This window comes from Liolophura sinensis, chromosome 6 (assembly GCF_032854445.1).
Source record: "Liolophura sinensis isolate JHLJ2023 chromosome 6, CUHK_Ljap_v2, whole genome shotgun sequence".
NCBI classification, from domain to species: Eukaryota; Metazoa; Mollusca; class Polyplacophora; order Chitonida; family Chitonidae; genus Liolophura; species Liolophura sinensis.
In genome coordinates, this window is record NC_088300.1 from 2,099,557 (window position 1) to 2,112,662 (window position 13,106).

The window sequence follows — 13,106 nt, forward strand, 5'->3', positions numbered from 1 at the left end:
TCACCAATGCGGTCGCTGTGAGTTCAAGTCCAGCTCATGCTGGCTTCCTCTCCGGCCGTAAGTGGGAAGGTCTTACAGCAACCTGCGGATGGTCGTGGGTTTCCCCCGGGTTGTGCCCGGTTTCCACCCACCATAATGCTAGCCGCCGTCGTATAAGTGAAATATTCTTGAGTACGGCGTAAAACACCAATCAAATAAATAAATAAATAAATATTTGTGATTGGTGTTTTACGCCGTACCGGTACTCAAGAATGTTTCACTTGTAGGACAGCGGCCAGCGTTGTTGTGGGAGAAAACCGAAACCGGGCTGAGTCTGGAGGGAAAGCCACGACCATCCGCACGTTGTTGGCAGACCTTCCCACGTGCTCCCATGAGAGAAAGAAAAATTTATAGAACGTTGTCCAGTCGATCATTATGGGGTAGTGCTGTAGACTATAGGCCTACCCCACGTACTATATTACTCTACATATGGGGAAAGACATTTTAGGCAAATGGCATACATCCGTACAAACACACAAAAGGCACTTAATTTTTAATATTATAAAAGTGATAGTAATTACGCAATTAAACAAGTTTGTTGTCAGAGGCGTGTAAATTAAATGTATTTCAAGAGACAAATTCACCTATTCTATATACCTGGCATTCATTTTTCACAATGTATACGCTTTGTTTCGGTGATTGATAGCTATTTCTGCCCTATCTGTACCAAGATTTTCAGAGGACCGCTTCGGTGGCTTAATAGCTATTTTAAAGCATCCGCCTCGAAGTCGCGAGACCCGGGATCAAACCCGTGTCGGATCATACCAAGGACTTTAAAAATGCTATTTTTTGCTGCCTCGCCTGGCGCCCAGAGGTACTTAGACGGCATGGGTTTACCCAGCCACAAGAAGACACAGTATATGATGTACACACACCTAATGACTGGATCCTCGTCGTCACATAACTGATTGTTAAGTTAAATTGTTAAGTACGACGTTAAACCCCAAACATTCAGTCCTTCTGGATGGGTTACAAAGATAAGATCGACACACTGTCTGCATATGGAATGATGTTTATGTAGGGCTTACGAATTATGGAAGCCGGATGCGGCCAATCGCGTTTTCTTACATAGTCACAAATGTAACGTGGACAACGCGAAAACACGAAAGTGAGAAGATCGAAAGCTCAAATGTATTTTCCTTTGAGTATATATGAGTGTGCATATTGTATAAATTCTATTCCTCCAAAAATTAGTCTACGGAACTGGTGCGGTAAGGCGGATAATCGGTCCCAGAGAGGTACGATAAGAAAGTGTAAATTTCACAAAAAGTAATAACCCGCCAAATATGCACTCTAGATGAAACACGCTCATTTTTCGTTCAAACGAGGCACTGTGTTCTTAATTTACAGCATGAAGATCAAGGTTATCAGAAAAATATTTTTACTGAAACTTTCATGTGTGTATTTCCAGGAGCTGTTAAAGTTTCGTTTTGGATAACGCTTGTCTTCGTATGTAAAACATAAACTTTATAATGTGATCAGTTTTGTCATATTTTGGCATGTTTAAAATCATATTTCTGTTCTGGTCTGTCAGGCATCCTTCATGGTACAGTGAATAACGAAGTCAATGTGGAGATCAGGTTGCCCAACTAGGAGGGGTTCTTTTTCTTTTCTTTCCTTTTCTTTCTTTGGATGCATACTTTCGTGTGAGTAAATATTTATTCCGTTTTGCGTTTTGCGTCATCATGAATTGGAATGGATAATTAATAAGGTAACATATTACATAACATGTGGTAACTAAAGCTAAATCACATGTGGTTGTCTAGCTGTCATTAACATTAACATGCGGAGCGGAAGTATAAGGCAAATAGTTACATTTGCTATATATCTTTTTAACTGAATGGTGCAGAGCTCAATTTTTGCCAGAACGTTACAACTGCGGTGAGGCGATTTTCCCCACTCTATAGTGTCTAATGCAAAGGAGGTATTTCACTGTGATTAGAGTAGTATACCATTTTTTAATTTTTTTTTAACCATAACATCGCTCCAGTACTTGGTTGAAGCTTTATAAGTGGCATATGCTGGTCACATAACAGGAAAAGAAAAGTAAAACACAACTGAAAAAAGAAGTGGCCTTACGAGTGTGTCAACAGCTGCCACTCACGGCTATAGACAGTTTCGTTTCTATAGGTGCACATGAAGTTTCTTGCACTGGGGTCGATTCTCCGCCTTACCATACCAGGCCCTTTTAACAGAGCGTCTGTTGTCTAGTGATGAATGTATTCTGTTATTACAACACAAAATTCTGTCATATTCAACAAAATATCATTTATTTATTTATTTATTTGATTGGTGTTTTACGCCGTACTCAAGAATATTTCACTTATACGACGGCGGCCAGCATTATGGTGGGTGGAAACCGGTCAGAGCACGGGGGAAACCCGCGACCATCCGCAGGTTGCTGGCAGACCTTCCCATGTAACACCGGAGAGGAAGCCAGCATGAGCTGGACTTGAACTCACAGCGACCGTATTGGTGAGAGACTCCTGGGTCATTACGCTGCGCTAGCACGCTAACCAACTGAGCCACGGAGGCCCCCAACATAATGTCATGTTAGTCTAATAGAATCATTGCGTTAAATTAAAAGAATATGTATATATAGGTTACATTTAACAGAATAATCTGCTGCAATAACAGAATACATTCTAGCATCACTCAGGTAACAGACTTTCTGTTAAATTAAACGGATTATTTTTTGGAAAATATGTCTTTATATGTACCTTAGGTGTTACATGTCCTTGGGTCTTGCCCTACGTAGGATTTTATGTCCCTTAGGTGTTACATGTCCTTGAGTCTTGCCCTATATAGAGGTTTATGCCCCTGAGGTGTTACATATCCTTGGGTCTTGCCTTGTGTAGGTTTTTATGTCCCTTAGGTGTTACATGTCCTTGTGTCTTGTCCTGTGTAGGTTTTTATGCCCCTGAGGTGTTACATGTCCTTGTGTCTTGCCCTATGTAGGTTTCTATGTCCCTTAGGTGTTACATGTCCGTGGGTCAAGACCCAAGGAAAAGAAAAGTAAGTAACCCTAAGTAGGTTTTTATGTCCCCAAGTCCAATATTGAACCAATATATAATGATAATATATATGCATATCACACACATCCTCTCCGACCGTACGTGGGAAGATCTTCCAGAAACTTACGGATTGTCGTGGTTTCCGCCGGGCCCTGCCCGGTCTCTTTTCAACATAATGCTGGCCGCCGTGGTATAAGTGAAATATTCTTCTTTTTCTCCTCTGATCAACCGTTAATAATTATGGTTAGGTACAAAGAAAGTAGCAAGTTTTGGACACTGGATATTGAGGGGCATCCATGGCCGAGGGGTTACTTGCTAGAGCAGCAGAATGACAACGCAGGAGTATCTTACCAATGCAGGAGCATCTTACCAACGCAGTCACTGAGTTCGAGTCCATGCAGCTGGTTTACTCTCCGGTCGCACGTGGGAACGTGTGTCAGAAACCTGTGGATGATTGAAGTGCCTGTTTGGTCTGACAGATATGCAGCGCGCAGCGTTATGTTTTTCCTCAGCTGTTTCAAAGGTAATTACCAAATGGTATTGTAACCATTGAAGTCTGTCAGATTGCCTTGGGTATGGCCCTTCCCTATTATGTATTCAGCCTTGGTGATTGAATTGATTATGGTAGTTTATCAACGTGCAGGCTTCCAGAGGTTATCAATATAAGCGTCATGTCCGACATTCGTATACCATTCGTAATCCGTAAAGGGCGTTCCAAGTCGATAATCGCAAGATCCATTTCCAAACCAACGTTTAACACTAACTACCAAAGACAAAGGTATGTAAGAAATTATACAAATACGAAATAAAACCGGTAACACACAAGAGAGAAGCGGTCATCAGTTTCCAATGAAGCCGGGCAGACAGTGGGTATTCCAGGCGTGAATTGCATATCAAAGCTCAAATTCGTAGTTCATGAATGAGTTCCAGGTCAAATAACAACTAAACAAGGTATCTCAGTCGCGCTTTGATTGCAACTTTTCATAAAGGCATCATGCAGATGTAATGGGCATGGCTGCCTTTGCGTCCCCTAGCCCCAGGTTAGGCGGTATTCTATACAGTTCGAAAATGACGAGCGTTACAGACCATAACTGAACAGATTGTGATTCAAAAGTAACTGGCGATTACGTCTTTCCCGTTTATATGTAAGCAGGCTTCCGGAGACTTTCAACACGCAGGTTTCTGGAGATTATCAACACGCAGGCTTCCGGATATTATCCCATATGTATAAACCGAATTCGTGGACATTTTATTGTGAAGATTTGTGCAGAAACTGATCTTGTCTGATATGCTACAAGTACACGGTGTTTCCTTTTGCTGTTTTCCACTTTTGTTTGTTTACTGTTGAAGATAATGTATTTTTTCGTTTAAAGTAGTTCCTGAAATTTAAAATATCGGGGTTATACTGAATGTATACAGGGTGTCTCAAAAGTCGCGCACCATCCAGGTTGAGGATGAATGCTTGAGCTACAGAGCGGTGTGTTGCTCAATCTCTTCCAAACATAAAAACCAATTCAACTTTCTTGTACTGTTAGTTTATTAGCCATAATTAACTCTGAGGGAGAGAAAAGAAAATTAAAATCAGTATTAAATCTGAAACACAGACAAAAAATGAAAATCAGGATGATGCACGACTTCTGGGGCACCCTGTATATCCAAGGTGTGTTATTTGTATTTTTTCTTCAAAAAAAAAAAAATAAAAAAAAAAAACCTTAGACAAAACCCAGGAAAGAGCATTGTGTGGCCAGCGTTTTAAGTTTTGGACATATTATTGTTTGTGGAGAATATGGACAAGTTTCAGGCTTGTGTCTTTCTGCTGTATTTACCCTGTGATAAACCCTCCGCTTGTCCAACAGATAATGGCCAAATTGTCTGGTTGAAAGAAAGAACAGCTTGGCTAATTCGTCAGTTACCGGAATGTTTTGAAGGGGACTTCTTAATATTTTCTTTACCCAGAAATAAAATTGGGAACATTTAATGATATCTCTGTTAAGTGTTTCACAATTTAGGCCATTAACCTCGGGTCATATTGAAATTGCACAATTTGAATTTTTTTAAAGCTTAGTTTAACGACCTACAAATGTAATGCCAAAATTAAACTGGTCGTGTGCGACTTGGAGAGTCCGAGTCATCCTGGATTCAGTAAATGTATTTTTGGTAATTAAAATTTTTTATTTATTATCCAGTCGGCATACTTAATAATCTAATCCAAACCGTGCATCGTATGATCTAGCGAGTAATCTGTTCGGATCGTGTAAGGTACAAGCCTTGATCAAAAGGCTGATTCCATTAAAGCGAAACGTTTTTATCGACAAGCATTGTGAAATGTCTTAGAATTTGCAATACCTGGGAAATTTCTCAAATAAAATATAGCTATGAATGACAGAGATAAGCTGTAAGAAGTCAGATGTATTAAATCGTGAATGTCGAGTACCCAACATCTGAAAAAGCGGTGGCAGGTGTCATTCCCATGCAGGATTTCGCAGACATTGTTATAGGTCGTCGCATGTCACAGATAGCAATGCAACTGATATGATAAAGCCGCAGGCATGTCCAGTCTGTCGGAGCTTATGGAACCAACTCTAAGTTTATTGACTTAGTCCTATAGCTGGATATTTATCTTTACGAAGACGACACCAGTTTCTTCTCTCGCCACCTTTATGTACTTCTGAGTTGTAAATCATTGTGGTCGTAAGAGACACTGTGGAGAGTTAGTGCACAATTTTACCACAGAGGTCGCGAATGCAAATCACGAACTGCATTTGGCAAATCCTGTAGAATGGGAGGCAATTGCAACCCTGTGAATAGCTGAGCAAAATGTTGAGCTATATGGTGAAGGACTCCCTTGATCGTTACCGATGATTGGCTATCTGTGTACTACGGGTGGGCACTGCAACCCTATGATTTGCCAAAAACTTTAACAAAATTGGACACGGACACCGCCACCGCCACCGCTACCGCCAGCGCCACCGCCAACATCGGATCCTCCTCTTATAACACCTCTCCTTACTTCGTAAGACGAGCTAATAAAAGAGGATTAAGATGGCTGGCGTCAGCCAAATTTGACCTCGGACGTAACGCAGCGAAAAGCAATCTCAACCACAACAATGGCAAGACACTACCCAAGTTTGAAAGCGATGTGTTCTGGGCAAAACAACAGCATTTCATGGTGGAGACAGATGTCACAGAATAACTAGCTATTCATATCAGGAGAAAACATTTTAATCGGGTAACAATGAATATTTTGTATAGTCGGCTACAATTCAAAGACGAAGAAATACATAAACAAAACAAGATGTTTCATATACGCTAACTGTAAACCTGCTGTTTCTGTGTTCCAACACTATCAGGATACAATTTCGGTTGGCACGACGAAGCACGTGACTACATTCTGATTAGTGTCGATCAGAGACCATCTGGTAACAACTTTTATCTGAAATAGAAAACAGTATATAGCGTATTTCACTACAATGGTACCAGCGTCTATGTCGAAAGGAGACAGGTTAAGTGAACAGAAGTTGTCATAGGAGATGACAGTCGAGATTAACACGGACTAATGAAGTGAAGCAAGTCGGAATAAAGTGGCGTTAAGAGGACGGTTAGGACTGACGGATGAAGTGGGCGTTAAGAGGACGGTTAGGACTGACGGATGAAGTGGCGTTAAGAGGACGGTTAGGACTGACGGATGAAGTGGCGTTAAGAGGACGGTTAGGACTGACGGATGAAGTGGCGTTAAGAGGGCGGTTAGGATTGACGGATGAAGTGGCGTTAAGAGGACGGTTAGGACTGACGGATGAAGTGGCGTTAAGAGGACGGTTAGGATTGACGGATGAAGTGGCGTTAAGAGGACGGTTAGGATTGACGGATGAAATGACATTTAAAACAAATTAGGCTTGACGGATGAAGTGACGTTTAACACGTGTTAGGATTGACGGATGAAGTGACGTTTAAAAAGGGTTAGGATGAAGTGACGTTTAAAACGGATTAGGATTAAAGGATGATTGATGCTTAAAGAGAAATAGGCTTGACGGATGAAGTGACGTTTGAAACGTGTTAGGATTGATGGATGAAGTGACGTTTAAAACGGGTTAGAACTCACGGATGAAGTGACGGATGAAGTGACGTTTGTTTATTTATTCATTTGATTGGTGTTTTACGCCGTACTCCGAATATTTCACTTATACGAAGGCGGTCAGCATTATGGTGAGAAGAAACCGAGGGGGGGGGGGTGAGACCCACGATCATCCGCAGGCTGCTGTAAGACCTTCCCACAAATGAGCTGGACTTTAACTCACAGCGACCGCATTAATGAGAGGCTCCTGAGTCATTGCGACGTGCTAACCCCCTAGGCCACGGAGGACATTGAAGTTGGATTGACCGATGAATGAATGAATAAATGAATGATTGTGGCTTAACGGCACATTGGCAATATTTCAGCCATATCGTGGCGAGGATTGACCGATTAAGTGACATTTAAAACGGGTTGGATTGCCGGATGAAATGATGTAAAAACGGGTTAAGATTGATGGATGAAGTGACGTAACAGGTTAGGATTGACGGATAAAGTGACGTTTTAAACGGGTTAGGATGACGGATAGTCACGTTAAAACGGGTTAGGACTGACGGATACGGTGACGTAACAAGTTGGCATTGAAGGATGAAGTGTGGTAATTGACTTTTCTTGACGGACGAAGTGAAGTAATTGACTTTTCTTGACGGACGAAATGAAGTAATTGGCTTTTCTTGACGGAAGTGAAATAATTGGCTTTTCTTGACGGAAGTGAAGTAATTGGCTTTTCTTGACGGATGAAATGATCTAACACGTTTGATTTGACCTTCGAGGTGAAGTAAATAGCTAGGCTTAACAGAAGAAATGACATAACAAGTTAGGCTTGATGGATGGAGTGAGGTAACGGGTTCGCCATAAGTAATAAGCTGTCGGCGGCCGGAGTTCGATCGGTAGGTATGTATGTATGGGGTTTAACGTCGTATTTTACAATTTTTCAATCATATGGCTAGGAGGAGTCATTGTCTTCTTGTGGCAGTCCAAGGCTTTTGATCTGAAAGTTATCCTAGTACATACAGGGGGATGATTGCGTTCCAGTTTTTTATTTTATATATGTGTGAATGCAATTTAAAGCTTATGTATGGCTACTAATAAACGACATGTTATTTTTTTTTATTTATTTGATTGTTGTTTTACGGCGTCCTCTAATATTTGACTCATACGAGCTTGGCCAGCATTATGGTGGGAGGAAACCGAGCAGAAATCGGAGACCCATGCACCATCATCCGCGGGCTCCTGGTAGAGGTTCCCACGCACGCACACTTCGTTACATTGGACAATTGTTTTGATTTTAACAATGTTAATGTTAAGATTTACATTAATTCTTGATGAATTATTTTCGCAAAAGAAAGCTTCCACACTTTTACAGAAAGACATGGGCTGTTTGGTATCAGTAAGTTTGGCGAAAACTGAAAGCGTTGCACTTCACCTTTGATAACAGAGAGGTAACAACAGGTTAGTAATTTAACACGCCTACTTTAATTAGCAGTTCAGTAATAATGCACGTACCTGTGGGTAGATTTTACGGATGGGAAGCTGTATGACATATGTGACAGTTGTTCCTGTAGAAATAGGGCAGTTTAATCCACAGTTCACACACGCGTCCGCGTTCGGCAGGGGAAATGGTATACTTGCTGGTCCAATAATACCGGCAACTTTTGCGGTGAGGAGTTTGGCATCTTCCTCTGTTAACAAATGGGCAATGTATGGAAGCCGGACGAGGACATCTCGTCCCGCGTCCTCACCCGGCTTCCATACCAATGCAAAGAGCTTGTATTTATTTTTATGATTTGTGTTTTACGCCGTACTCAAGAATATTTAACTTATACGATGGCAGCTAGCATTACGGTCAACGACCATCCGCAGGATGCTACAGACCTTCCCACGTACCGCCGGGGAGGAAGTCATCATGAGCTGGACTTGAACTCACAGCGAACGCATTGATTAGAGGTTCCTGGGTCATTGCGCCGCACTTGCGTGTTAATAAAATTGGCCACGGTGCCCCTCCCCCGCCTCCCGCCACCACTACACACTCAGTGGTGATGAATAGCATGTGAAGCGTGACAAAAAATCACTAATGGTTAATGTCAAGTGAGAGTGTGGTGAAACACTTACTGGTGAATGTCATGTGATGTGTGAGCAAGTATTAATGAAGGTCAAGGTCAGTGAAAGGTAGTGAAAACTTACTTAGTGTGAAGGTCATGTGGAGCGTAACGTTAGTGCCTTTCTTCAGAATACAGGATACGTCGGAGTCAGAACATCCACTTAGTTCCACAGACTTTATGGTAGCCTTAGTTGAACCTATCAAATAAACAGCAGAACATAGTTTTAGGACAAACTCTATAACGTACGGGAGGCATAGAAATTCCAAACATGTTAATTTATGGATATTCACTATTCTAGTCGCTTGATTTTTGTTTCAGATTCTTATTTTCTTTAACGTCGTTTTCAACTCTATTTCAGTCCTTACACTGGGTGAGTCGTCTTCTTGCAGCATAGTTGGTGCACAATACGTTCATATCTGTGATGCTGACTCATTGAAACGCCATACCAACGACATCAGAAATTATTCCCAGTCCAGTGTACGCCTATGTTAACCACAGGTGAAGCATTTCCCCTCCCCCCCCACGAAGAAGTGCCAAATGAGAAAAAAAACTATTTGTTTGTATAGCGTAATCCGAGTTGGGATTGAACACCTTAATTGATCTACAACGCAACTGTAAGCTACGTAATTTATTGTAAATACCATGGTGAAACATGCGGAAGGGATTTATTGCCAGTGTTTATGTATACATGTAGTGGTAATCAATTTAGCCTGTACGATTGCGTTACTTTGTCGGGTACAGCTGGTCTCTTGCTAAACGATGCGCATCCTCAAACCAAGCGGACATCAACGTGTGGCCTCTAATTCTTGAAAAGTGAATGATCTGTTTCCATACTTCATAGTCGTTTAACGCCGCACTAAAAAATGTTAAACTTATTTAGTGCCGACCAGTTGTATATGTGTGTTGCGGAAGTCGGAGAGTTGGGATGAACCGACGAACGTTCCAACGTGTACAGATGGACTGGCACGTCCCATTGATGTAACTGAATAAAGTGGTCTTTGACCACGTATAAAAGTACACAAAGAACTATGTACACAGTGACCGTCAACCGATTATAGTTACCATGTCCATACGAACGAGGACGTGGAAATCTACATACTTCATCGTGACGAGCATATACCGAATATAGCAATAGCAGCCTTAAATGATAAATTTACCACAAATGCAATTTTTTTGTAATTTTAGGTATGATCACTTACCTGGATGAAATATTTTTCACTTAGTCGGAATGCCAGTTGGTGGACGTGTGCAACAACATAATAGAAGGACACCCTTAATCACATGTCAGGGTAGTCTTCGTACATTGTTTGCATTTCTTGAAGTTTTACAGGCGCTATATGTTGTAAAATCGTGAACTACATCAAAGCAAAGCCTTTTCATTTATGGCAGACTATGCATTAGCCAGCCATGTATATACATGGTGCCTGCCTGAAGAGCAAAATTTCTTATCTATTAAGATCGGCTTACACATGCAAAGTGTTCATATAAGGTTGCTGTTGTATTGTGAATGTTAGCAGGCCTTACACATAATCTGTTTTAATCTGGTCTTGCAGTGGAACTGTAGGCTTGGTGACCACCTACTGTTTTAATCCACCGCAGCGCTGCATATCAGGACCAGTCATGTACGTTATTGTTAGAAATGTATGTCTGTAAACCTTGTTAAAACTTGTTTGTTACTATGCTGTATGTTTTTGTATAAAAATGTACTGTCACTTGTCAAGTGAACCCAGAGCCCCGGAACCACCGACTCTGCGATACAATTGTGCCAGAGCTGAAGTAACACCAGCTAGTGTGAATCTGATTACAAATTGTGACCGGCATCACAATATTGTTATACAAACACATGTTACGACAGAGACGTCCCGGTGCCATAAAATGAAGGATCCTATAGGGTATATTTTTCATTAAACAATAACATTTTAAAAATAGGCATTATAAAAAAGTTGGTGAAATTGGTGAAACATGTAGGATTTGTGAGGTGTATTCTGGTCAGGGCAACATTTTTCAAGTCATTTGCCTGATAAGTAAATTTTCCTGTAACAATGAACACCTTTCCATTACACTGGTTGTCAGATATGCATTTTCACTTTATCTGATTGGTGTTTAACACCGTATGACCATCCGCAGGTTGTAGCAGACGTTCTCACGTTCAACCGGAGAGGATGCAAGCATGAACTGGACTTCAACTCACAGTGACCAGCTTGATTCGAGCCTCCTGGGTCATATTGCGACGCGACATCACGCTAACCACCTCGGCCACGGAGGCTCGTGCGTTTTCAAAGTGTTTCACTGTATATAACGGACAACAAAAAGCGATAGTCATTGTGAAGGGCATGCAGCTTTTCAGTGAAACTGATGTCATAGCATCTATACATAACCACATGACTATGCAGGGTCCTACACTTTACAGCTCTCCTCATTTGTACTTCCAATAGGATTTGCTTTACAACTTGAATATATAAACGCAGAATTCCATAATTCCATACAAAGCAGATTTACATAATATCCCGTTTAATTACCACAATCCTTCCAAGGTGACGTCTTAACAGCTGCAAGCAAAGCCATACACAGGACAAAGGCGTAAGCTTCCATCATCAGCTTCAAACAGCAAGTGGCACAGCGCACGTTAAGAAAGACGTTGCCTCAGACGTCCACTTTTAGCTGAATAAGAACTCCATCTGTCCTCTGACATGAGACCTGACTGCGGATAAAGTTATTTTCACCCAGGGGAGGATTTTAGCTCCTTTTCTGCACAGAACGTACAGGGTCACTAAGAGACTCGAGTGCATAACCCCCATTTTCAAAAGGAACATTAGGGCTCTATAAAACAGGCTACACCTTCCAGATGTTATCCAACAGGAGGTGAACATTAACCACGCATTTGCATGTCTGTGATAGTTGTTCAGATGTTTTTGACAGGTGTACTGCAAGACATCTGCATATCTAAGAAGAAAATCCCGCGAAACTTAATTATATCAGTCAGTCTAAACATACAATAAGTTTTGTCATTCATACATGCATTTATTAGTTTTATTTGTCTGTCGGAGTCCTTTAACTGGTCAACTGTTTCGATCACATTTTGTAGGAGTCATTGTAAAAAAAAATTATAACCAAACGTTTCTTTCTTTCTCACATCAAAAAGCATGAAGGTGGAGACAAGATTAGGAAATTTTATTGTCCTGTTCGTTAATTTTACTAAGTTGTCTGTCTGTCCGTTTCATATTGTCTGCGCAACTCCTACAGTTTTCTACAGATTTTTATGAAATTCGGCACGTGTGTTAAGAATGAATATGTGGATGTGAGTGCGGCTTATGAGTTCTATTCTTTTCCAAGGTGTCGTCGTTTGAAGATAGACTTTGGAATTGAATAAAATGATACTCTAGACCTGGTGCTAACTAAACTGCTTCTAACGTTCTCTAACGTTTTCATGAAACTTATAGCTGACATATGTGAGCTTTATATATACAATATGGGGGACCTCCGTGGCTCAGTTGGTTAGCGCGCTAGCACAGCGCAATGACCCAGGAGCCTCTCACCAATGCGGTCGCTGTGAGTTCAAGTCCAGCTCATGCTGGCTTTCTCTCCGGCCGTAGGTGGGAAGGTCTGGCAGCAACCTGCGGTTTCCCCCGGGCTCTGCCCGGTTTCCTCTCACCATAATACTGGCCGCCATCGTACAAGTGAAATATTCTTGAGTACGGCGTAAAACATCAACAACTAAACAAAAAAATATACATATACAATATGTAAATAAATCCATTCCTTGAATTATTTCCCAAGGTACATGCGTCCCCGTATGAAGACTTGGTTCGAACTGTTGTGAAAAATCCCATCTTTTCAAGCCGGGCGTTAACTGTTCCTAGGACAACACAAATTGATAACAAG

The 13,106-nt window shown here is 41.3% G+C and overlaps 1 protein-coding gene across 1 annotated transcript; it reads right to left on the minus strand.

The window, feature by feature from the left end:
• Window positions 1-6,286: 6,286 nt before the first annotated feature.
• Window positions 6,287-10,328, minus strand: LOC135469383 (ecdysteroid-regulated 16 kDa protein-like). The gene is made up of 4 exons (XM_064748017.1): window positions 10,298-10,328; window positions 9,307-9,420; window positions 8,629-8,804; window positions 6,287-6,486 (listed from the first exon to the last, which is right to left on the minus strand). The coding sequence occupies exons 1-4, from the start codon at window positions 10,326-10,328 to the stop codon at window positions 6,400-6,402; spliced, it is 408 nt and encodes a 135-aa protein (XP_064604087.1). The 3' UTR covers window positions 6,287-6,399.
• Between the last annotated feature and the right edge of the window lie 2,778 nt (window positions 10,329-13,106).